The sequence below is a fragment of the Diospyros lotus genome, chromosome 1 (genome assembly GCF_014633365.1).
Source record: "Diospyros lotus cultivar Yz01 chromosome 1, ASM1463336v1, whole genome shotgun sequence".
NCBI classification, from domain to species: domain Eukaryota; kingdom Viridiplantae; phylum Streptophyta; class Magnoliopsida; order Ericales; family Ebenaceae; genus Diospyros; species Diospyros lotus.
In genome coordinates this window covers 35,931,755-35,954,307 of record NC_068338.1, presented here as the reverse complement: position 1 = coordinate 35,954,307, position 22,553 = coordinate 35,931,755, and the positions used below count along the sequence as shown (strand labels likewise).

Genomic DNA, 22,553 nt, shown 5'->3' with positions numbered 1-22,553 from the left:
CAACAACTATCAAAATTTGACTTAATTCATTGAAAAGAGAAAAACGATAAAAAAAATAAAAATAAAAGAGAAAATATCAAAATATGTTCATCGTATTAACAATTTTAACAACAATTAAAAGAAAACATAATTAGAGTTAAAGAGTAAAAAATACTATTATCATGTTTTAAATATTAAATATATAAATGTATATATTTATGGATGTCAAAGATAACAAGTCTAATTTAATTTAGGGTGTTAATAATTGATGGGTGGGAAGAAGAAGCATATCTATCTATCTATCTATCTATCTATCTATCTATGACATCCAGTGGGTGGGGCGCGTCTTTGAAAGAAAACCAAACTAAACCAAACCAAATCAAAAGTGGTCTACTGACTCTCCCATCAAAGAGATTATTAGTCATTGGGATGAGATTCATATTAAATAAAGTGATCGACGAGTCAGGCATTTAAATCTTTTTGTCTTGTAATAATTAAATTGGTTTCATTGTTCCAAACTTTTCTCAGCCAGAAATCAGAAAGTGATGGGGCCATCTCTAACTCTAAATTATGTAGAACATATGGACGTTGCTATTTGATTTCACCAAATAATTTGAATTGGTAGTGCTATTGCCACTGCTAAATTGCATTGGGTACGTATATGTTAGGTGCAGCGGTTTTGGATTTGTAGCTATATTATATATATAGCTATTTTGATTATTTTCCGTTTGGTTTTATATTGGGATATATAATTGAGAATAAGTGGTGCCAGCAGACAGAAGATTAACATGACTTGACTGTGCTGCTTGGTGGTTGCATTGCTGACCCATGCACATATAAAGTAATATATATATATATATATATATAAGAATTAAGAGTAGTGCCATCTGCTAAGGGGGTGTTTGGCTTATCCCCTTTTTTTTTTATAACTTTTAAGTTGTGTAAAACTTAAAAGTAGATAGTGTTTAAATAAATGTACTTTAAGCTACTAATTAATAGTTATGTGTTTGATTTAAAAAAACTGATAAACTATCAAAATTTGATAAAAAAACTAAAAAAAATATGATATTGAATTATGTAAAATTTTACTATTAAATATTGATAAATTATATATAATTATTAAATATATATTAATATAATATTATTATATATATATGTTTATTATTATTATATATATATACATATACACACAGATAATAACAACAGTGAAGGGATAGCATAGGCGAAGGAGATGAGAGTGGAGATAGCGATGGACAATGGTCGATGAGACAACGGACAGCTAGCGATAAGAGAGAAGTTTGAAGCAAATGGGAACGATAGCCAACGAAGAAGACGATGAGAGCAGCAATCGATGGGACGATAGCCAATGGAAAATGGTCAGTAGGGGCGACGGCCATGATCGATGGTGGCGGTCGAAAAAAATGGAATGACGAAAGGCAAAAGTTGAAGAAGAAATGCATGTCTAAAAATTAGTAAAAAAAATAAAAATAAAATAATAAAATGATCAGTCAACGCTGTTAACTTATATATTAACAACGTTTTGTAAAATCTCCCCTCACCAACTTTTATAAAATAGTGTGAGTCTGTGATAATAACATTTAAGTTACTGCATTCAAATACCTAACCAACTTTTACTTATAAGCTTTTGATACAACTTAAAAGTGAGCAATTCTAAGCACGGCTTTGACATATGGAAGGGCGCGACACATGCCGTTTGGTTCGTAGCACCTACTACTACTAGTCTCTATTTAAAATTTTAAAGGGCGGGCCAGGTTGACGGGTTGCACACATCAAATGGCTGACTCCCCAGGGGACAAAGTATACATAGTACATACCCAAAATAATAATAATAATAATAAAACAACAATCAATAGCTGGTTAAGTTGCGAATTCGCATTTGAATTTTTCTAGATAGACGGACCATTTTAGCTCCAAGTTAGGTGGTGTTTGGTTTATCCATTTGACCGTTTATATGCTGTTAAATTTATTTTATTAAGTATTTGACAAACACCCGAGTTTAAATGCTTTTAAACTTAAAATCTTTTTACGAATATTTTGAAAAAGCTCATATCCCTCAACTTTTCAAAAAATAATGTAAAGAGCATATTGCATTGACCAGTAAAATATCCGTTTTACGCACAAATAAAGTATATAATTTTAATCATATCCTCATCTTTATCTTTTGCCTTTAGTGTCGTTACCAAATCGATATCTGACCGTTGCCATCGTTTGTTGCCATTACCATTATTATTGGCCTGGCCCCAATAGTTCGCCTCTCATCATCCTCTGTCGCTCCAATCGTTCGCCTCTTGTAATCATCCCAATCGTCGCCATTGTCATCACCCCGTCACCTCCTCCGTTCTATATATATATTTAACATATATATATTTTAATGTATATTAAATTAATATATTTAACATTTTTATTAAAAAGTAAGATTTTTATAAATTTTATTTACATCATTCAACATTATGTCTATTTTTTATCTTTTTAGTCAAATTTTGATAATTTATTAACTCTTTTAAATTAAATACATAATTATTAATTAATATTTAAAAAATATATTTATCCAAATACATTATAGCTTAAATATTACTCAATTTTTAAATTTTATACGACTAAGGGTAAGCCAAACACCCCCCTTAATCAATCTAATGATCAACTCATCAGACAAGACTTCAAACGGATCATTCTGGAAGGGAGAAGACAGAAAGACCTGTGAAAGTCGTTGCCCCCCTCCCCTCCCCTTTTCCTCTATAAATTCCTCGCTCTCCCTCATCACACTCAACCCCTCTCTCCCCTACATCTCGGACTCGCCCACCATGAAGGTCCACGGAGCCGTCTTGTCCACTGCGACGCAGCGAGTCCTCGCTACCCTCTACGAGAAAGACCTCGATTTCGAGTTCCTTCCCGTCGACCTGCGATCCGGCGCCCACAAGCAAGAGCCTTTCCTCTCCCTCAACGTAAGTTACTACACAAAGTCAAATCCTCGGCCAATTCTGTTCTTGGATTGTTCTTTTTACTAACAAAATAAGCGTTTTTGTTCGTGGCATTGATGTTTCAGCCATTTGGCCAAGTGCCGGCTTTTGAAGACGGAGATTTGAAGCTCTTCGGTACGTACGATCATCTAGTATTGTTCAATTAAAAAGAAAAACAAGATCGTGATTTTAAGTACCTGTTTTAGCGATGATTTGTTGATTTTTCTGGGATTTTTCAGAGTCGAGGGCGATTACGCAGTACATAGTGCATACTTATGCCGACAAAGGGAACCAGCTGATATACCAGGAGGCGAAGAAGATGGCGATCATGGCGGTGTGGATGGAGGCGGAGGCTCACCAGTTTGACCCAGCGGCTTCGAAGCTGGTTTGGGAGCTTGTGTTCAAGCCGCTGTTCGGCAGGGAAGTGGACGGCGCGGTGGTGGAAGAGAACGAGGCTAAGCTGGGGAAGGTTCTGGACATCTACGAGGCTCGGCTGGCTCAGTCCAAGTACTTGGGCGGAGACAGCTTCAGCTTAGCGGATCTCCACCACCTCCCCAATATTCATTGCTTGATGGGTACTCAGTCCAAGAAGTTATTTGATTCGCGCCCCAAAGTGAGCGCCTGGTGCGCCGACATCCTCGCAAGGCCGGCTTGGTGCAAGGTCCTTGCCATGCGAAACAACTAGGTCTTTCAAGTCCTCGCAGTATTCTATCTACTTGGCTACTACTGCCCTGTATTGGGTTTCCTCTCCTGTCTCTCCTTTGTTTCTAGTGTTCTGTTTTCCATCCTTTTATTGGATGAGAAATTGTAACCCGTCCGATCTATGTGAGTTTGAAATATCATGGTATGTTAAAAGGTCACAGCCGTCTGATCTGTTTGGATTTGTTGGGCGGTGTCCTTGATGATGCAGCCCCTCTGTTTTCGAATTTTGAACCACTAATTGAAGACTGCTGCTAAATGATGCATGCTTTGTAATGCAATCGCTGGAGACTGACTATGTAGTGAGTGATTCTTAAAAATTTTATGATGAAGAATGGCAAATGTTGGCGGTGATAAAAGAGCTGAATCTGCAAAATGAAGAACATCAATTTTTTAAAGTTGAGCAAAAGAAGTCATGAGGTGGGCTCTGATGGAACCCAAAGAAAACCACAGAGACTAAATTTAATTTCGTTAACTTTAATCAAGTTATAAGAAAAAAAAAAACTAGGCAATTCAATTTAGTCAACTTCAATCAGATTATAAACAAAAAAAAAAAAAATTAGGGATTCAAGAGATCCTTAACTCTCCCTAAAAACTTAATGCAAAATTCTTTCCCAACTTTTGCCAATTTCTCCACCCTCTACATATTCTCCTTCCTCCTCTTCAAACATATTCAAAAAATTATGTTTCGCACTTGATGGGTTGTTACACAACCCAGTAATTTCCTCACTCTACCCCTACATATATGGCTGGCTATTATGTCAGCCAATCAATTTACAACCCTGCCCTTGCCCCTTGGACTTTTTTTGATAAGTCTAGTTGATCAGGGGTCTATCATTACCCCTTCCCCCCCCCCAAAACTTTCACCTTGTCCTCAAGGTGAAAAAATGGAAATTGTTGTTGGATCAAATGATAAGGTTCTCAAGTAACTTTCAATGGGGGTAGTTCATTCCATTGTATAAGCACCTCTAATCCCCGTAATTTCTTCCCGGTTCTTGGCCGAACTCTTAGCAGTGTCTCCGATTCCACCAACATCTCAAAGTCTTCATTCAGTTGTCGAGGAAGCTCCACATTAGCTTCCAATGCCCCTTTTTCCTCCCATAGTTGGGACACGTGAAAAACAAGATAGATTGGGCAATGAGATGCTTCCGAACCTACTTCCTTCTCAATTTCAAATGGACTATAATAACGAGCAACCAACTTTTCATTTGCACGAGTTGCCAATGATTTTTGTCGATATGGTCTTAACTTCAAATAAACTAAGTCTCCTTCTTTGTACTTCAACTCTCTTCTTTTCAAATCTACTTCCTTCTTCATCATTGTTTGTGCTCTTATCAACTAGGCTTTTAATTTCTCAAGGATTAAATCTCTCTCAATCAATTGTTGCTCCACCATTGAAACAGAGGTAGTTCCCTTCTCAAACCTCTCTTCAAGGGAGCCTTCTTGGGTGGGTCGAAAGTGACTCCTCATTAGGAACTTGAAGTCCTCCCAATCCTTCACCTTTTGTTGCTTTTCCTCTCATTGGAACCACAACAGAGCAACACCTTCCAAACATAGTGTTGTTGCATCTAACTTCTCATCATCAGTCATCCCAGTCACCGCAAAATACCATTTGACTTGAAATATTCAGTCGCCCGGATCTTCACCTTCGAAGAGGGGCATCTCCTACCGTCGCCCTCGAATTTTCAGTCACCACCCCTCATCGGAACCATCTGCTTCAGCACGTTATACCCCTACTTTCGGCATCGCCTCAGAATCCTAAATGAATTCCAGAGGCTAGCCTCCCAACTTCTCCTTGTTCTTCTACTCCCGTTCCTACTCTTCTCATCTCGTTCCCATCCATGCAAACTGCTCCAGCAAGTTCACGACATTCTTCTCCACTGATTGAACCTTACCCCTCTTGTCATCAACTCCCCATTGTATGCCTTCCAATTCACCTACTCGGTCCATTAGGTTCACCATCAAGATATGTGATGCTCTTATACCTAAATGATGGGAACCCAAAGAAAATCATAGAGATTGAATTCAATTTCGCCAACTTCAATTAGGTTACAAGAAAAAAAAATTGGCATTCGAGAGGGGCTCTTAACTCTCCTTAAGAACTCAATGCAAAATTCTTTCCTACCTCTTACTAATTTCTCCACCCTCTATATATTCTCCTCCCCCCTCCTCAACCGAATTCTATTTCGCACTTGTTGGGTTGTTACATAACCCAACGATTTCTCCACTCTATCCCTATGCACATGGCTAGCTATTATGCTAGCCATCCATTTTACAACCTTGCCCCTACCCTTGGACCTTCTTTGAGAAGTCCAATGGATCGGGGCCTGTCAAGCTCACCTCCTTGAATGTTGAATCCATAGTTACCTAGTTCGTTCTCTTCCTTTAAGAACTACAAATTAGTTTGTAAGTCCCACTTCGCAGTGTATTTTCAAACTGGTTCGTAGTGGTGCGCGCACTGGGATGCTACAATAAACAAACTGAAGCTGAAAATCAGTGCTATATTTGAGATTTTGGGGCCCTGAAACAAAATGTAAAAATGGGCTCTTGAATTGGTCGACGAGGGTGAGCCACCGGGCACCGACCACAATGGCGAGCTGGCGAAGGTGCAAAACTACGACGAAGTGACGAGCAAGAGAGAGGTAGTGAGTGACGGAGAGTGAGCCACCAACCACGAAGGCGAGGCGAGCCGACAAGGGCAAGGAAGAAGGGCGACAGAGCAACAAGAGGAAAGAAAGGTAACGAGCAACGGAGCAACGATAGGCAAGGACGAGGGGCGAGGGGCTAGCCACGAGGGCAAGGGCGACAGAGAGAGTGACGGAGCAAAAGAGGCAGGGCAACGAGCAAATTAGTGAAAGCAAGAGGGAGAAAGGCAGGGGCGAAGCTTTGCAAAGGAGGTGGGCGGTTGGGCAGTGGGCCCTTACAAAGAGGGAGATTTCCAATTCATGGGCCCAAAATAGTCAAAAATTATGAATACCAATGCAATATTTTTGTTTTTTGTTTTTTAAAATTCTGACTTAATTAGCATAAGTCAATAAATAATATTCGCCAATCAAGTAGCCTCTTTAGCGTGTGTGTATATATATAGTGAAATTTTCTTTCTAATTAACATTGTTTAAATTTTATCTAACTTAAAAAAAAAATATGAAATTATATTAAATTCATTAAATATATATAAATTTGATAATGTAAAGAACGAACGAGCAAATTTTTTAAATATACCACGTCTCAAAATAGCATACCAACTAAACCTACCGCCTAGCCTAAGTACCAAATATCTAATTAGGTGAGTACCACATACCAAACTCGAATCACTCGTTTCAAAAAATTTTGGTTGAATCCATGCTTCTCTGATGGCGTGTAATTCATTCGTCTAGGAGCCCCAAATTCCATCTGTTTCTCTGCCAGAGATTGAAATCACAAGCTTCACGAGAAGGTTTCAACTTTCAAGGAGAAATGCAAAGATACTTCATTTGACCGTGGACCAATTTATGTCCTAGGAAGGAACAGATGGAAGGTACTAAATGTAAAGCGCCTAAATCCCATTACTTTTACTGCACTTTGTGATTGCGCGTTACTGTCTGTGTTAGTAACTCATATGGACGTGATCCTGAGGTTGAAGCTCAACTGTGCTGAAACCCAGATCCTTCTTCAGTCCCCTCTTCTTCATCAAACTCCTGACCCTTTCCACTTCCCCAAATCTTCCCATTTGTGCGTAAAGATTAGACAGCATAACGTAGTAACCACTATTTTGTGGATCCAAATCTATTAGTTTCCAAGCTGCAACTTCACTCAATTCAAGGTCCCCATGAGCTCTACAGCCAGCTAAGAAAGCTCCCCAGACAGCTTTAGTAGCCTCAGAGGGCATTTCTTTAATGATCTTGAAAGCTTCTTGGAGACATCCAAGCCGCGCCAACAGATCAACCATACACGCGTAATGCTTCACGCCCGGATGAAATCCATACTTCCCATCAACAAGTGAAGAGAATATTTGCCTTCCAATTTGTACCAACCCAGAATGGGTACAAGCACAAAGCACTCCAATCAAAGTAACTTCATCTGGTTTAACCCCTTCTTGCTCCATTCTGGAAAACCATCGGACCGCCTCCTCCCCGCTCTTGGCCAAAGCTAGCCCTTTAATAACAGCATTCCATGTAAAGACATTATTTTCCTTCATGATTTGAAAAACAGCTATCCCCTCTTCAATTCTCCCACATTTCCCATACATATCAATCAAAGAAGTTCCCAGGATCACGTCCAGTTCCCACTCACTCTTCCTGATAAAATCGTGTATCCAGACCCCCATCTCAAGAGCCCCAGAAGCCGAGCAGGCCGATAAAGCATTCACCATCGTCACTTGATTCGGACGTATACCTGAAAACTGCATCTGCTCGAAAGCAACCAGCGCATCATCGAACTTCCCAGCCTCCCGATACCCCGTAATCACAACAGTCCACGAGACAACATCTCTCTGCGGCATTTCATCAAACACCTTCCGGCACAAGCCTATATCCCCGCTTGACGCGTACAAGTTCAGCAACGAGTTTTGGACATAGATGTCGTTGAGATGACCCATTTTTACGATCTGGGTATGCACGCTTTGCCCTCGTTTAACATCGCGAAGGTCAGAAAAAGCCTTGAGAACGAAAGGGAAGGTGTAGTTGTTCGGAACAACGCAGCTGCTCTGCATGCGGGCGTGCATGGATATGGCCTTGCGAGGGAACTGGGAGTGAGAAAAGGCTTTGATGAGAGCGTTGCAAATGAAAACATGGGGCCGACGGAGCGGGGCGTATAGAAGATCGGCGTGGTCTAAGAGGCCGGAAGATTGACAAGCGGCGATGAAATGGTAGGCAATAGTGGTGTCGGCGTAGAGGCTATGGAGGATGAGTTGAGCCTGGATTTGGCGAATGTGAGTGGGCGAATTGCATGTGGCTAAGAGATGGATGATTCTGTTGGCTGCTGCAGCGTTGAGTTGTGGCGGCGGCCTCATCGGTGGCAAGGGCCAGGGAAGCGTCTGAAGACTTCCATGTCAGGGAAAAACTACAGGTTTCGGTCGCCGCAGTCTCGATATAGATGCGTGGTTCGCCGAAATTTAGATTTTTAAAATTATAAAAATAAAAAATAAACAATGACTATGACAGTCTTAATGTATTTTATTTCTCTAAATTAGACGATTATTAACAAATGCTTTTTGCTTCACCTCTTCTATTTTTGGAGAAATACTGATAAAATATTAAATATCATTAACACAAAAATGTTTTTGACTTCAAAGCAGGAATAAGATAAAAGAATGAATGCGCATCCGGGGAATCGAACCCCGGTCAGTACCGTGGGAGGGTACTATGATACCACTACACCAGATGCGCAACACATTAGCGGCTGTTGGCCAGATATAATTACTTACTTAAGCACATTCCGCTCTTAATTTTTATTTGGTTTTTTGGCCTTTCCGTTTTTCCTCCAAAGCCAGCATCTAGGTTGAAGTGCCGAAAAGCGGGCCGGAGACGAGCGATTTCTTGTTCCCAAATTCCGGCGAACTTGCCACTTGCAAGCGTCCTTCAGTACAGTATCATCGCCCGCGGTAAAGATGAGGATTGTAGGGCTCACAGGTGGAATCGCCTCCGGGAAGAGCACCGTCTCTAATCTTTTCAAGTCCCACGGCGTCCCCGTTGTCGACGCCGACCTCGTCGCTCGCGTAAGCCTCACTCTCCTCAATTCGACTATCTTGAGAATCCAAATTCATCTGCTTGTATGAGAGGGCCCTAAATTACAATACGAAAGAGCTGAAGTATGTCGAATAGATATTAAGAACAAAGATCGGCGAACTTCTTTGATATTTTCAATACCGATTGGCCGATGCCTTCTCCTCCGATCCGTTGAGGCCAGTTCAGCGATAGCAAAGTAACTTGTAGGTACTACAAAACTGAAGCTAGCGGTTTGAAGATCCAATGTTCGTGAAAATTAACTTAAATTGGTGTCTAACGTGTATTGTTAATTCCATTAGCTGATAATTGGTGTACACTGGCAAGTAAATCTCAGTAAAAGCGCGAAGACTGACAATTAAGAACAATGGTTTTATGTGTCTCTATTGTATTGTGTTAAGGAAGTTACAATTCTTCACGAACCTTTTATGATGACTTTTGCCCCCTTTTTATTGGGTTTTTGTTTTTCATTTTATTTTTCCTCGGATTCATTTCCTTAAGCGATGAACTTCTCTTTGTTGCGTTTACTCTGCATTATATGGCACTGTTCCTATGATGTTGGTTGATAATTGATGCAAGGGGTTAATTCACAGGATGTTCTAAAGAAAGGCACCGGTGGCTGGAAAAAGGTTGTGGCTGCATTTGGTGAGGACATCTTACAGGATAATGGAGAAGTAGATAGAGCAAAGCTAGGCCGCATAGTATTTGCTGATCCCGACAAGCGCCAGCTACTTAATCGGTACATATAGCTGGGGGTGCATTTGGATGTTCAATGGTTGATGAATTATTTTTATTGTGTAATTTATATCATTTAGACTGTGGAAAACATATCCCCCATCCAACTGGGAAAAAAGGAAAAAAATAAAAAATGTATATAATATATAAAATCATTTGGATGAAGGAAAGTATCCTTGCTGCTTTATATGCTCATTTATCTCATGGATGTGTAGCTTGTTTCAAGCTTATTGTTACTTTCGGGAACTAAATTACTTGACCATATGGAAATCTGTACAACATTTGTGGAAATGGCATCATTTGGTATGGAATATTTACTATTTAGTTTTAGAGTTTATCTTTTACTAGAGCCTTAGAATTGTTTATTCTCTCATAAGCCTTGGAGGCTCGAAGTTTTCTTGTGAGTTACCAATAGTTAATTATAGCACACCATTTCTTATTTTATGGTTTCTTGGGAAAGTATGCCTTATTGTATTTTTACAACTGTCTTGAATTTTTCTTTACTAGTCCTGGACATAGATCACCAGAAAACTGCATTGACTAACTCATCACAGCTACTTTTTCACTTTAGCCTTCTGGCTATTATGTGTTTGCAGGCTATTGGCACCCTTCATTTCGTCTGGTATTTTGTGGGAAATTTTGAAGTTATGGATGAGGGGCTATAAAATTATTGTTCTTGATGTCCCTTTGCTGTTTGAAGCCAAGATGGACAGGTGGACAAAGCCAATTATTGTTGTATGGGTTGATCCTGAAACACAGCTTCAGCGACTTATGGAAAGAGATAGAACATCTATTGAGGAGGCCAAAAACAGGATACAAGCTCAGATGCCTCTAGATTTGAAAACGACTAAGGCAGACATAGTAATTGACAACACTGGATCAATAGAGGAACTGAATGAAAGTTTTAGGAAAGTATTAGTCAAGGTCACAACACCATTGACATGGACTGAATTTGCACTTTCCAGACAGGGAGCTTTTGTGGCTTTTGTATCAGTTTTTATTGGTGTTATCATATGCCAGAAAAGTTTATAATGCAGCATCGTAGTGATTATCATAAAAATAAATTCAACTCTTACATCTCAGCAAATCATTTTTCTGCTTTATTCAATTGGATTGTAAGAATGATGTAGTTGAGGAAATTCAAGGTGTCCGAAGCTGTTGTGTGACTGTTAACACGCATTGCCTAAGCTGCTACATTTGTTCAAACTTTTTTGCATTTAAGTTTATGTTCAATGGCCATGATTCACATTGTCAAACTGTCCACTGGATCTTTTGACTAGATCCCGATTGGAGTTAATCTGTTTTTATTTGGTGCAGCAATCTTGTTGACTGTCTGTGTTATTTTTTCATGTTCTTGCCAGTGGGAGGTGTGGCATCCTATAGCAGTTAATGGCTGTTGATTTTTTTTTTTGGCATTGTAAACCTTGAGAATTGCGTGCTTTTGTGTTTTGTTTTTTTAGGTGATTGCCCGAAAAAAATTAAACAGGTCTATGTCCCAAAGCCTGTTGTGTTCCAAGGTGCTCATACTAGCAAGGGGCCAGAGACTGGTGGTTTCTATCCGGTCCCTGTTCCTACAGAGTCGAAGGCAGTGCATATCTCTCTCCAGTCGAGCAGTTGTTTGAGACGGCCCTCTCAAGGAAAGGTGCTGTGTACCCCCCTGCCCCAGCCATCGAAATCTGGTGATTTTCAATATAAGGTTAATGATCCTCTCGTGGCTAACAGGTTTTGTTCTTTAATGCAAAATGATCAGAGTACCCCTTCAGTGAGTGGCTTGGATCCTCAAGATTGTCATTATGGGAATCCTGATGTTGATGATGCGATGAATGCCATGTTTGACTCTGATGAAATCCCTTAAATGAATAGAGGCAAAAATGCATATGGAATCTTTTAGAATTCCCTCTGGAGTGGAATGGCCCAAATTTATTTTCTTAATAAAGTAATTAGCATCCTTTTTTCTGTCCTTAAACTAGAAATGGTGTCCCTTGTGCACCGGGCTCTGTACTTTGTGAGGGTCAAGGGAGTGTCATTCTTATTATGCAGTTTTACCTTTATTTTTAAAGAGGTTACCACAACTTGAACCCTTGCCCTTCAAATTACAAAGGAGCAAGCTTATCATTGCTTTTGTTGATCAACATTTGCAGTGAACTGGCATTTTGATTCATGTTTTCTAATCTGAGCGTCAAAATATATCAATATCCATTTCCCACTCTCACCAGCACACTTGTCTTTGGTCTTAGTATCAACCAGTTATGTGCTTCAAGTAATATAAAAACTTCAATCCTTGTGTGGCTGTCTTATGTCTCTCCCGCACCAATTAACTTTTTAATGTTCATCTAAGTGAAAATCTGCTGCTTTTCTATTGGCTGGTGCTTTATTAACCATCCCAGCAGAGAAATCCTGCTCTCTCGAAGTACACTTCGTTTTTTTCCACTCCCTAATCATTCAGTATGAGGTCACGTACCACTACATTGTAGCCACCATGTATTATTGATTTTTTGGGAGATTGGTGGCTCAGGATAGCAAATTTTCCCCCATTCAAGATAAGCATAAACAAGTATGAGTGCAAAAATTCTCACAAGTCATTCTTTGAGCCATAAAAAGTCTATCTAAACCATTGGCTCATTTAAAGTTGGACACTAGTGATTCATGAACCAAGTGCTTTTTGCTGTTTTAAAATTCTTAGCTTCCCCCAAGTATTTTGTCCTGTTTGAAGGTATTGTACGTTAGTCTCTGTTATCAGATGGAAAGAAAACTCCTTTAGATTACATTTTCTATTAGACAATTCTATCTCCAATATTTAAACTATAGGAGATATTTCTTATTAGGTTCTGTATTTGTTTCCTTGCCATTGGCTCCAATATCCAGTGGCATTTTTCACTTGTTATGCTTTTGTCTGTTATTTCTGGATGAGCTCACAGTCAGCTTCCATTGGCTAATGTAAGTGCTTATTGCTTGCTCAATCATAGAGTTGGCTCTTTTTGCATTTGTTGTCAACCTGATTTTTGTCACCGGTGTGATCAAATCTTTTTATTGATCTGCTGTGAAATTAATTATATTTGTTTGCACCATTGATTTTCACAAGAATATTGGATGTGCAAAAGTTGCGAATGCAATGGACACACACCTTGGCTTCTTTTGAGGCAGATCAGGATATCTGATATAAATGGCAGGCAACAGTGATTCGATTTGTCCCTACATCCGGGAATTGTATTTACTTTGTTAAGCACTCACTCAAACAGTAATCTCTCTCTCTCTCTCTCTCTCTCTCTCTCTCTCTCTCTCTCTCTCTCTCTCTCTCTCATACACATTATTTACCATCAACTATCGGCCCCCTTGCACCCTTCCCAACCCAAAAGAATGAAAATAATCCAAAAGGAAAAGACCACCATCCTTTGTTGAAATGCTAAAGGGAGCTAGCCATTTGATGAATGTCCCGATGCAGGTGGGGAACTTGGTTTCGGATGACAAATAGGTTTGTTGCGGTCTTGTCAGTGCTTGTCAAAAGTTTTAAGTTGGGAAATTCTTACTTTAGATCTTTGCTTGTACTATGTTCTACTGTTACCAACCCTTTAATTATGATCCGAGGGCTACCCCCAGACAAGCCACTAACATCCTTTTCTCACCAAATTGTTCCTTTAGCATCTACCAGTAGCCAGTGAATTACCTTTATGGCTTATCCAACTTTCTCGGTTCTTCAATTGAACATTACTGTCATGACAAGCATAGATATCGGCATTACTCTTCCAGCACCATATGCATCCCCAGTCATTTTTGACACTGTAGACAATTACACTTGACTGGCCCACCCCAAGATATTTACACTCGGGGCTCATATGATCTTGAAAAGTTGAAAGGTACCTTGGCTCCATGCACATCCAGATTTGTTCACACTAATTCCATATCTGCAATCGTTTGGTTGTATACTTGTATCATGATGGCTGGTGTTGGTGCATTAAGGATCCAGACGTGGAAATATTCATGAACTTTGGTACAATCTTAGTATCTTACTTTCCCATATCCCCAACTGGGGGGTAGCTTTCGCGCATTTGACTGCCTTTTTTAGTTTTTGTTTGTTCCGTAAGTAGTGTTATTGTCCTTTGTGAAAGCTGGGAGAGGGTGTCTTTGTGTACGTAGTCTGGTCTTTACTTTCGTTTTCACGACTTAAAACAAGTAAATAGAAGGACGATGACAGTATTTACAGGCAACCAAAACATTTTTCTATTTGTTAGATGAAACTTGATAAGTATGATGGTGAAACTCTTTACCAATTCATGGCTGAAATTGCAGGTAAGAGTAAATATCATGAAAGCTGTTGGATGAAGAATCTGATGCGACCCCATCAAAGGGTTTGATGTGGAGTGAGTGGAGTGGAGCAGAGCAGAGGACCCCGCATCCTGGCTTTTTGCCACTACCAACTTCAATGGTATCAATTATCAGCTCTTAACATTTTGTTGCTCAAAACCTAATTAATTTTTAATGTGCTGAAAGTTCTCGAATCATTTTACCAGAAACGTCACCACATTTCTGTTAGTTGCTCTGTATCATAATGGATGCACAGCGCAGATATATCTGGTACTCTCGGGGCCTTTTGATCTCTCTCTCTCTCTCTCTCTCAATCGCTTGAAGCTGTGCTGCTGTGACCACGTACAGTTACGCTGCTAGCTACTTTCAATTATCAACTTCTACTCGAAAGTTGAGACAACAGGGACTTCATTCTCCTTGAAAATTGTTCTATAAATGGTAAATTCCTCAACAAGTCTGCGAGTATCACTGGGTTGTATTTTTTTTATTTTTAAAACTCAAAATTATCACAATTTCTTCAATATACTTTTGGTTTTATAATATACTTTTATTTATAAAATTATTATTATAGAAAATTATTTTGTAATCCGATTCATCCATCTCAAGGTTATTTGAGTCGTGTAACTAAATTTATTTCACTTAAAAATTATTCTTGTAAAGTTATGAAGAATTATGATGCACAAAACGTTTTGTAATATTAAAAAAATATTAAAAATATATTTTTGATTTGAAAACGCATTCCGTCCACGGACGAACAAGATGAATTTTTTTTTAATTTTTATTCAAAATTTTTATTTTTTTAAAATTTATTTAAATGTATTATGAAATTTATGTTTATTTTTATATTAAATAATTATTTTTTATTAAAATTATATTTACAAAAAAAAATATTATATTATTTTATTTACATATTTTTTAAAATTTTTCATTTTATATATTTTTTAAAAATAACATTTTCTCGTTTTCGTAATTCTTTTCCACTTCCATTTTCACGCATCTAAGTTATGGAGAGGGATATTTTTTTTTATTAGTTCTTGTTATCTGATTTAAAAATTAAAAATAACTTTTAAAACCATAACCTTATGCAAAGAGAGCCCGCTAAACCTTTCGAGTCAGTCAGTGGTTTACACCAAGCAACTCGCCCTCAATGGATTTGAGAGAGGTGTGTGTGTGTGTGTGTGTATTTGTTTATTTAAACCGCTAAAACATGGCAGGGCCAGTTGGGCAGTCCCAAATGACGTGTCCTTGAGGCAGTGGTTTAGTCTACGTGGAGCTGACCTGGCTGTATGCACTCTTCAAACTAAACACTTTTTTTCCCATTTAAGTCCCCCTCCCTCTTAAACCTTTGCCCATACAAACCTCTCCCCTTCCCTTCCTCTCCACTCAAAAGCCACTCCTTTTCGTTGCACTCCACCACCCCCCCAATTAAACCCTCATCTCTCTCTCTCTCTCTCCAGCAGTGAGATATGGCAACAAAACCAGGTGACGAAGGCTCATCAGAACCGCCCCTGAAATACCGGACATGGATCTTGAAGGTCTCTATCCACTGCGAAGCCTGCAAGAAGAAAGTCAAGAAAGTTCTTCAGAACATTGATGGTACTACTCTCAAAATCCCCTCTAAACATAATTCATATGCTTCATCCACTTCCTTTTCTTCATGGACAATCTGTTCAGTTCATTTCCTAATTAATTAGTATATGTTTCGTTTTCAGGTGTTTATACCACCACGATTGATTCTCAGCAACAAAAGGCTACGGTGACCGGGAACGTGGATGGGGAGACGCTGATCAAGAAGCTGGCAAAGACCGGGAAACATGCCGAGCTCTTGCCGGAAAATTTCGAGAAGAAGCCCGGCAAGTCAAAGAATAACAAGAAACAAACCAACCCTGAAGGTGTCGGAAATCAACAGAAGGGTCCCGAAGACAAAACTGGAAACCCTGCTAAAAGCGGCGGCGGCGGCGGAGGAGGAGACCAGTCGCCGGCGGACAGCGGCGAAGAAGGTGATGAAGTCGAGGAGTCTGCTCAGCCTGCTAGCGGCCCGGCCAATGGAGGCAAGAAGAAGAAAAAGAAGGGTAAGAAGGGAAATAAAATGGAGGGTCCAAATGGTGGGGATGCTCCGGCGGGCACTGGATTTCTTCCGCCGGCCGGTGGCGTGAACCCACCTATTGGGTCGATGAATCCTGGCCCTCCGTCTCATCAATTTGACCCCTATCAACCGGCGGCCTACTATCTTCCCCCTGCTTATGGACTGAGTTACAATGCGGCGCATCCCAGTACCAGCTCTTCATATTATGCTCCGATGGTGCATGCATACACCCAGACACGCACAGATTATCCGCCACCTCCACCGTCGAATCCCATCCATGCAATCAGCCACGATGATGATGACAACTACTATGACGATGATGAGGGTGGATGCTCAATCATGTGAGAAAGTTTTCGTCATATATATGAGACATGAATTTTTATATAAATGAATGTGTTATATATATATAAGTATGTATGTATGTTTAGCACTATGTATAAGAATTAATAGAATTGGAGGGTACGTATATGTATGATGGAATTAGGGTTGGAAATATTCAAGAGAAATAAGAGCACTAGTTTGGAGGGTTTTCAATGATTTTTGCTATTTTCCTTTTCTTTTTTTTTTAATTTAGATTTGCTTGATCTCCTTCTGGGTCCTCGCCTAGCTACGTGTATATATAAAGGCTTATTTCGCTCACAGAAATGCTATTTTTACCAAGTTAAAGTAAGTAAATTGTGCCACGAAAGCAAGAAGGATGTGTTAGTAATATTTTTATAATTGAAATATAATTCATTGAAAGCGTACAACGAATACATCTTGGTTGTGTAAATATAAATGTATAAGGATATTATCTAATTTCTTTTTTAATTTACGGTGATTTAGGAATTGGTTTTGCTTTTAGAAAGGAAGGTAATGTGTTTGGTGGAAAACTGCATGAGGGTGGATAAGCCTTTTGCTTTTGGATGTTAGGGGTATTAGTAGACAAGCACTTTGGGATGGAGGCTTGGCTGTGTGGTTATTTGTAGCATTTCCTTTGTTGTTAAGTCTCTGAATCAAGTAGCAGCATGTGCGACAAACCAAACACCCCCCCCAAAAAAAACCCGCTATTTGCAACTATGTTACAGTTTTTTTTTTTTTTTAAATTTATGCAACACCACCAATTACCAACTCGATGAGTCAATGAAGTGATATCATAATATTAGAAAGAGCTTATCTAATTTAGCAGGTGTACTATTGGGTCACAGTGATGGTGGTAGTTGGTTGCCTCCTCCCCAGAAATAGATTGTGGTGGTGGTTATGATCTTGCTGGGGGTTCACTAAACAAACCCCATCCATCCCCACAGCCAAATTACCTAATCCTTCCCAATCCCCGTCTTTTGTCCTTCTCTCTCATCTAAAATCAGTAGTTAAGAAATGGCAATGTAATCCTACATATCTTGACTCAAATAATAGCCCATTGTTCGTAATGTACATATGCTATTTTCATGACTTTGAACTAGCAGTATTGAATAAATTAGGAGTAAAACATGAGTGGAAGATAGACGAGGAGAAGATGAAATATCGCCCGGGGTGGGAATGATTGATTGATATACAGAATCTGGAAGGTCCCAGAGCTTAGCTTAGCTTTGCTTTGCTTTTCTTCACCATCACACTAGCTACTTTTACAAGGTCCCCCCGCCCCCCCTCTTTGCATGACTGATTTGTATGGCCAAGCTAGCCACAGCTGCCTTTTAGTCAGGGAGGGGGGCTGTGAAGTTCACAGAAAGACATCAATGGAGGTTTTCTCATCTGTAGCCGAGAAAACAAACAATGAGAAATAAAATCTATTTTCTTCTCGGGCTTTAATTTCTTTGACTGTGAGTTCGATTGATGCCTAGCTAGTATTGAAATGAATTAGGATGATATCCATGGAATGTTCATGAATCATGACATGCGAAGAAGAATCTCAATCTAAAAACCCACAAAAAAATAAAAAGAGAAAAGAAAAAAGAAAAGATTTACAGTGAAGCACATAATTAATAGATGTAGAGAGAGAGAGAGAGAGAGAGGACAATGCATGGAGATTGGAAGAGGTGAAAAAGATGGATCAACGAGCTAGAGGCCTGAGAGAAGACAAGAAGTATATACAAGAAGAACATTATCTATTCCATTAGGATTTAGGGAGAAGCAGCACTTGTGAAAGAAAATAGAAAATAAAACCAATCAAAATCACTTCTTTCCGCATTAATAATCTCTGTACCTTTCCAGTCCCGTGATATATTCTCATCTTTTCCTTTTCAGCAAACAGATTCAAGTTTTACATCCTCCAATCCTTCTCTCTCCCTCCATTCTTTTCTATTCTTGCAGCATAAATTTTGGAATGGGGGACCAGCAATTGGCAACATCGATCGATCCTTGCATGATGCGGTCGGTGTGCGGTGAAGATTGGGCCGCCAGTTCTGTCCAAAGCGATCCATACAAATTGGCTGAATTGCAGTACTGTTATGTGTGTTGTCGACGATCAGTATATGCTTCAATTCAATGCCCGTATGTCCAATTAAACGATTACTATCGAGAGAGACCCGACAAGCGCTTTCATCGCAGAATATCCATCCGCCTGTGAGAAACAGTACCTCCACAGTACATTCCCGCCCATGGATTCTCAGACTTCGCTTTCTTCCTTTCTTTCTTTCTTCCTTTCTGTCTGTTCTGTAAAGAAGATGATCAACGACCTTGCTTTCTTCCACCCTTTCCCATCGCTCTCTCTCTAGTCTCCCCTCCTAAGTCTTGGGTTTGTTGGAAGAAGATCAATCGGCCTCGAAGATGAAAAGTTTGGGCCCAGTTCAGTTGGTAAACAGCCGAGCCCTAGTTGACGTGCCTCATAAAATGGGCCTTACGCAATGCTCACTTGCAGAGCCCAACAATGAAGCCTTGACAAAGACAATAATGTTGGAAAAATAAGGAAAGAAACCCTTGCGTTTTGCGTCTCTTTCCAGACGTTGTACATAGCCTCATCTTCTGAACAAATATCCAGAAGAAGTTGAAGAGGAGAAGGGGCGATTTGGATCGGGGAATCTGGAAATGGCATCGCACTCATCGCAAGAAGGAAAGCAAGCGAATATAATTGATGGAAAAGCAATCGCGCAGACCATCCGATCTGAAATCGCCGCCGAAGTCAGCCAGCTCTCCCAGAAATACGGCAAGGTCTCTCCTCTCTCTCTCTGTCTCTCTCTCTCTGTGTTTGATTTTTGTTGTTTCAGATGCTGTTATTTATTTAGAATTTTATATTATTCTTGATTCGTCTGCAGTCCGTTAAATAATGAATTGTCTGCTTGAACTATATATCTGTGTTTGTGCTTCATGTTCTCAAATAAATGAAAAAAAAAATTGATTTTCAACAGTCTTGGATTTCGTTAGATTCGCCTCTTGAACTGCTAAAAATAGGAGGAAAAAGTAAGCAAGAAGCCTTCGGTTGGATCACTGGCTAATTGGCACCTCATGTATATTTTTGCATCAAGGACAAATCAATTGTACTGCTTCTGTCAAACCTAGATATGAAAAAACAAAAATCCGCTTTTCAAGCTTTAGCTTTTTCGATTTTACCAAATGTCTGAGCTTCCATACTTTTTTTTTTTGGGGGGGGGGGGGGGTTGATAATGAGCTTCCATTTATTAACTGTAAGAATGTATTAAAATTAACTGTAAGAAGGTCGACATTGTTGGTTTTATTGCAGGTCCCAGGTTTGGCTGTAGTCATTGTAGGCTCCAGGAAAGACTCTCAAAGTTATGTCTCTATGAAGCGCAAAGCATGTAATGAAGTTGGGATTAAGTCCTTTGATGTGGACCTGCCAGAGCAAGTATCTGAGGCTGAGTTGATGAGCAAGATCCACGAGCTAAACGCAATTCCTGATGTTCACGGTTAGTTGGCCCTATTCCTAAGAAGTGCTTTTATGTAGTTTGTTATCATTTCATGTTATCATTAACAAGATCTTTTTGGTGAAGTTTTTCTGTATTTCATGTGTTCTCTTCCTGTATTTTAAATTTATTTGTCATAATGTTTTCAAAATATTCTGTCTTATTTTTCTAGATACATGGCTTTTGCTAATGTTGCTGGATGCAATTGTTAAAACCCATTCTCTGAACTAGAGCAATTATGCAGAACAGACATCTCCTTGCAAGAGAGTTATGTATTCTATATGTTTTATACACAAAGATGATCCATCTAGAGCTCTTTGATTTAATGTAATTCGAATTTCTAAGTTTTTGATAGCATTTGCCTTCTCCTTGCAAGAGAATAGAAGTCCTTGTCTTGGTTATGTTTTGGCATCCTAGAACCAAGTATTTTGAGAGAATGCTAGGCCTAGCTCAATGCTTCTTTTATTAGAGTGCCCTCTTTTTTAGTTAAAAAGTAATTTGCCCAGATTATGTTTTGCTTGGGTGCAGGCATATTGGTTCAACTTCCTTTACCGAAACACATAAATGAAGAGAGAATCTTAGGTGAAATCAGCATTGAAAAAGATGTAGACGGCTTCCATCCTCTGAACATTGGCAAGCTTGCGATGAAAGGCAGAGAACCTCTGTTCCTTCCTTGCACCCCCAAGGCAATACCTTCTATCTTGGAATCAATACAAGCTTTACACTAAATCCATGCTTCTTGAATTTGACCTTCATAGTGTTTTAGAATTAGATATCAGTCTGAACGAGAATCTCCTATGTGAAAACTCTTGGTCAACAGGGATGCCTTGAGCTTCTGTCCCGAAGTGGTATTAGTGTGAAGGGAAAGAGGGCAGTTGTGGTGGGTAGAAGCAACATTGTTGGATTGCCAGTTTCACTACTACTTCTAAAGGCCGATGCCACCGTTACAATTGTTCATTCACATACCAGTAACGCAGAGAGCATCATCCGTGAAGCAGACATTGTTATAGCTGCAGCAGGACAAGCAATGATGGTAACCAGAGGCAAATTACAGATTCATGTTCATCTATATGCCATAAAATTTTTCTCACATTTGTGATGTCTTCTTGCGTATTCATTTTCCTGACAAAATTCATGGCAGTTCTCCCACCCCTTTAATTCCAGAAACAACTTCTGATTATGTTACTTCTACTGTGAGACTTAAAAAGGATAACTTGGTGCGGCATGCCGCATGCATTTCATACTAGTCTGGAGGTCTATTGGGATACATAAATCTTCCTGCAGAACAAATTCATTTGCTGACTTGAGTTGTAATTCACTCGACTCAAGGTTTTGTGGGTTATGTTGACCTAATTGACTTAAATCTAATATCAGATTAAAGGTGGCTGGATCAAACCCGGTGCTGCAGTTATTGACGTTGGCACGAACGCCGTAGATGATCCGAGCAGAAAATCAGGATACAGACTTGTGGGAGATGTGAATTTCGATGAGGCGTGTAAAGTTGCAGGATGCATAACCCCGGTCCCGGGCGGTGTCGGCCCAATGACTGTCGCGATGCTACTGAAGAATACCTTGGAGGGCGCGAAGCGAGCAATGGAGCAGCCCCAGTGAAGCACAGAGCAGCCACCACAATCCCAAAGTCTTTGGGTCGGGACGTTGCTCATTATTTCTGAAGCTAAAATTTTGTTAGAGAAAATTGTTCATAAGTTGTTCAATAGTAAATAATGCTTCTCTAGCAACCAAAATGTTGTAAAATTCGGCTTCATCATCTTCCCCCTGACAGGAATCTGGTCAATTAATCATTTTTTTTCCTGTTATATTATGATGATTGAACTACACTGCTAAGCGCACAGGAAATCGTGATCTTTACTATTATTATTAGGAGTTAATCTGAGTTTCACCTCATCCTTCTTTTGAGGGTGTATTTGGATGGAATAAGACATTGGTCTATTATATAAAATTAATTCTCATCAACTCTTTTCGGCTTTGCTTTAAAAGTTAAGAACGCATTTTAAATCCAGAACAGTGTGAGACGTCACATATTTTTCCTTCTAATTTGACCAATAATTTATACTTTTTTACAGACTCACCAGTCTCTCTCTTTTGTTTCAGATGGAAGCCCAAACCAACAGGTCTACTCTGGACGGGCCAAGCCCATTTGCTAAATGAGTATTGGAAATGGCGACAAAACAGAAGGATAGACAAAAATTCTCCTTTTTATTATCATTCACTAATG

At 39.5% G+C, this 22,553-nt stretch overlaps 5 protein-coding genes and 1 non-coding gene across 8 annotated transcripts; 4 read left to right on the top strand and 2 right to left on the bottom strand.

Annotated features, from left to right (window-relative positions):
* The first annotated feature begins 2,750 nt into the window (after window positions 1-2,750).
* Window positions 2,751-3,817, top strand: LOC127793545 (glutathione S-transferase-like). Its single transcript, XM_052324296.1, has 3 exons — window positions 2,751-2,942; window positions 3,044-3,092; window positions 3,197-3,817. The coding sequence occupies exons 1-3, from the start codon at window positions 2,802-2,804 to the stop codon at window positions 3,640-3,642; spliced, it is 636 nt and encodes a 211-aa protein (XP_052180256.1). The 5' UTR covers window positions 2,751-2,801; the 3' UTR covers window positions 3,643-3,817.
* Window positions 3,818-6,830: 3,013 nt separating this feature from the next.
* On the bottom strand, window positions 6,831-8,719 carry LOC127797134 (pentatricopeptide repeat-containing protein At5g66520-like). The gene has a single exon (XM_052329716.1). The coding sequence runs from the start codon at window positions 8,644-8,646 to the stop codon at window positions 7,243-7,245; it is 1,404 nt and encodes a 467-aa protein (XP_052185676.1). The 5' UTR covers window positions 8,647-8,719; the 3' UTR covers window positions 6,831-7,242.
* Window positions 8,720-8,951: 232 nt separating this feature from the next.
* On the bottom strand, window positions 8,952-9,022 carry TRNAG-CCC (transfer RNA glycine (anticodon CCC)). Its single transcript has one exon. It is a non-coding gene; the product is annotated as a tRNA-Gly (tRNA).
* Window positions 9,023-9,098: 76 nt separating this feature from the next.
* On the top strand, window positions 9,099-11,266 carry LOC127807531 (dephospho-CoA kinase). Of its 2 annotated transcripts, none has more exons than XM_052345452.1 (3): window positions 9,099-9,351; window positions 9,952-10,097; window positions 10,648-11,266. In XM_052345452.1, exons 1-3 carry the CDS (start codon window positions 9,244-9,246, stop codon window positions 11,123-11,125), a joined length of 732 nt encoding a protein of 243 aa, XP_052201412.1. In that variant the 5' UTR covers window positions 9,099-9,243; the 3' UTR covers window positions 11,126-11,266. The 2 variants fall into 2 exon arrangements, with proteins under 2 accessions (XP_052201412.1, XP_052201420.1); XM_052345460.1 differs by having other exon boundaries at window positions 9,100-9,351; window positions 10,690-11,266.
* Window positions 11,267-11,537: 271 nt separating this feature from the next.
* On the top strand, window positions 11,538-17,043 carry LOC127807521 (heavy metal-associated isoprenylated plant protein 35-like). 2 transcript variants are annotated; one of them, XM_052345438.1, is made up of 5 exons: window positions 11,538-11,789; window positions 14,381-14,516; window positions 14,602-14,833; window positions 15,610-15,991; window positions 16,108-17,043. In XM_052345438.1, the coding sequence occupies exons 4-5, from the start codon at window positions 15,862-15,864 to the stop codon at window positions 16,824-16,826; spliced, it is 849 nt and encodes a 282-aa protein (XP_052201398.1). In that variant the 5' UTR covers window positions 11,538-11,789; window positions 14,381-14,516; window positions 14,602-14,833; window positions 15,610-15,861; the 3' UTR covers window positions 16,827-17,043. The 2 variants fall into 2 exon arrangements, with proteins under 2 accessions (XP_052201398.1, XP_052201389.1); XM_052345429.1 differs by lacking the exons at window positions 11,538-11,789; window positions 14,381-14,516; window positions 14,602-14,833 and having other exon boundaries at window positions 15,479-15,991.
* A 2,321-nt stretch (window positions 17,044-19,364) lies between these two features.
* On the top strand, window positions 19,365-22,155 carry LOC127807515 (bifunctional protein FolD 2). Its single transcript, XM_052345418.1, has 5 exons — window positions 19,365-19,607; window positions 20,137-20,320; window positions 20,846-21,003; window positions 21,138-21,350; window positions 21,692-22,155. Exons 1-5 carry the CDS (start codon window positions 19,485-19,487, stop codon window positions 21,926-21,928), a joined length of 915 nt encoding a protein of 304 aa, XP_052201378.1. The 5' UTR covers window positions 19,365-19,484; the 3' UTR covers window positions 21,929-22,155.
* Window positions 22,156-22,553: the final 398 nt, after the last annotated feature.

Excerpts from the sequence above, each read along its gene's own strand:
- LOC127797134 (XM_052329716.1), bottom strand. The coding sequence starts at position 8,646 with ATGAGGCCGCCGCCACAACTCAACGCTGCAGCAGCCAACAGAATCATC.
- LOC127793545 (XM_052324296.1), top strand. The coding sequence starts at position 2,802 with ATGAAGGTCCACGGAGCCGTCTTGTCCACTGCGACGCAGCGAGTCCTC. Across the intron at positions 2,943-3,043 it reads AGCCTTTCCTCTCCCTCAAC|CCATTTGGCCAAGTGCCGGC; the intron begins GTAAGTTACTAC and ends TTGATGTTTCAG. Across the intron at positions 3,093-3,196 it reads CGGAGATTTGAAGCTCTTCG|AGTCGAGGGCGATTACGCAG; the intron begins GTACGTACGATC and ends GGGATTTTTCAG.
- LOC127807521 (XM_052345438.1), top strand. The coding sequence starts at position 15,862 with ATGGCAACAAAACCAGGTGACGAAGGCTCATCAGAACCGCCCCTGAAA. Across the intron at positions 15,992-16,107 it reads AGTTCTTCAGAACATTGATG|GTGTTTATACCACCACGATT; the intron begins GTACTACTCTCA and ends TTTCGTTTTCAG.
- LOC127807531 (XM_052345452.1), top strand. The coding sequence starts at position 9,244 with ATGAGGATTGTAGGGCTCACAGGTGGAATCGCCTCCGGGAAGAGCACC. Across the intron at positions 9,352-9,951 it reads ACGCCGACCTCGTCGCTCGC|GATGTTCTAAAGAAAGGCAC; the intron begins GTAAGCCTCACT and ends GTTAATTCACAG. Across the intron at positions 10,098-10,647 it reads AAGCGCCAGCTACTTAATCG|CTACTTTTTCACTTTAGCCT; the intron begins GTACATATAGCT and ends AACTCATCACAG.
- LOC127807515 (XM_052345418.1), top strand. The coding sequence starts at position 19,485 with ATGGCATCGCACTCATCGCAAGAAGGAAAGCAAGCGAATATAATTGAT. Across the intron at positions 21,004-21,137 it reads TCCTTCCTTGCACCCCCAAG|GGATGCCTTGAGCTTCTGTC; the intron begins GCAATACCTTCT and ends CTTGGTCAACAG. Across the intron at positions 21,351-21,691 it reads CAGCAGGACAAGCAATGATG|ATTAAAGGTGGCTGGATCAA; the intron begins GTAACCAGAGGC and ends ATCTAATATCAG.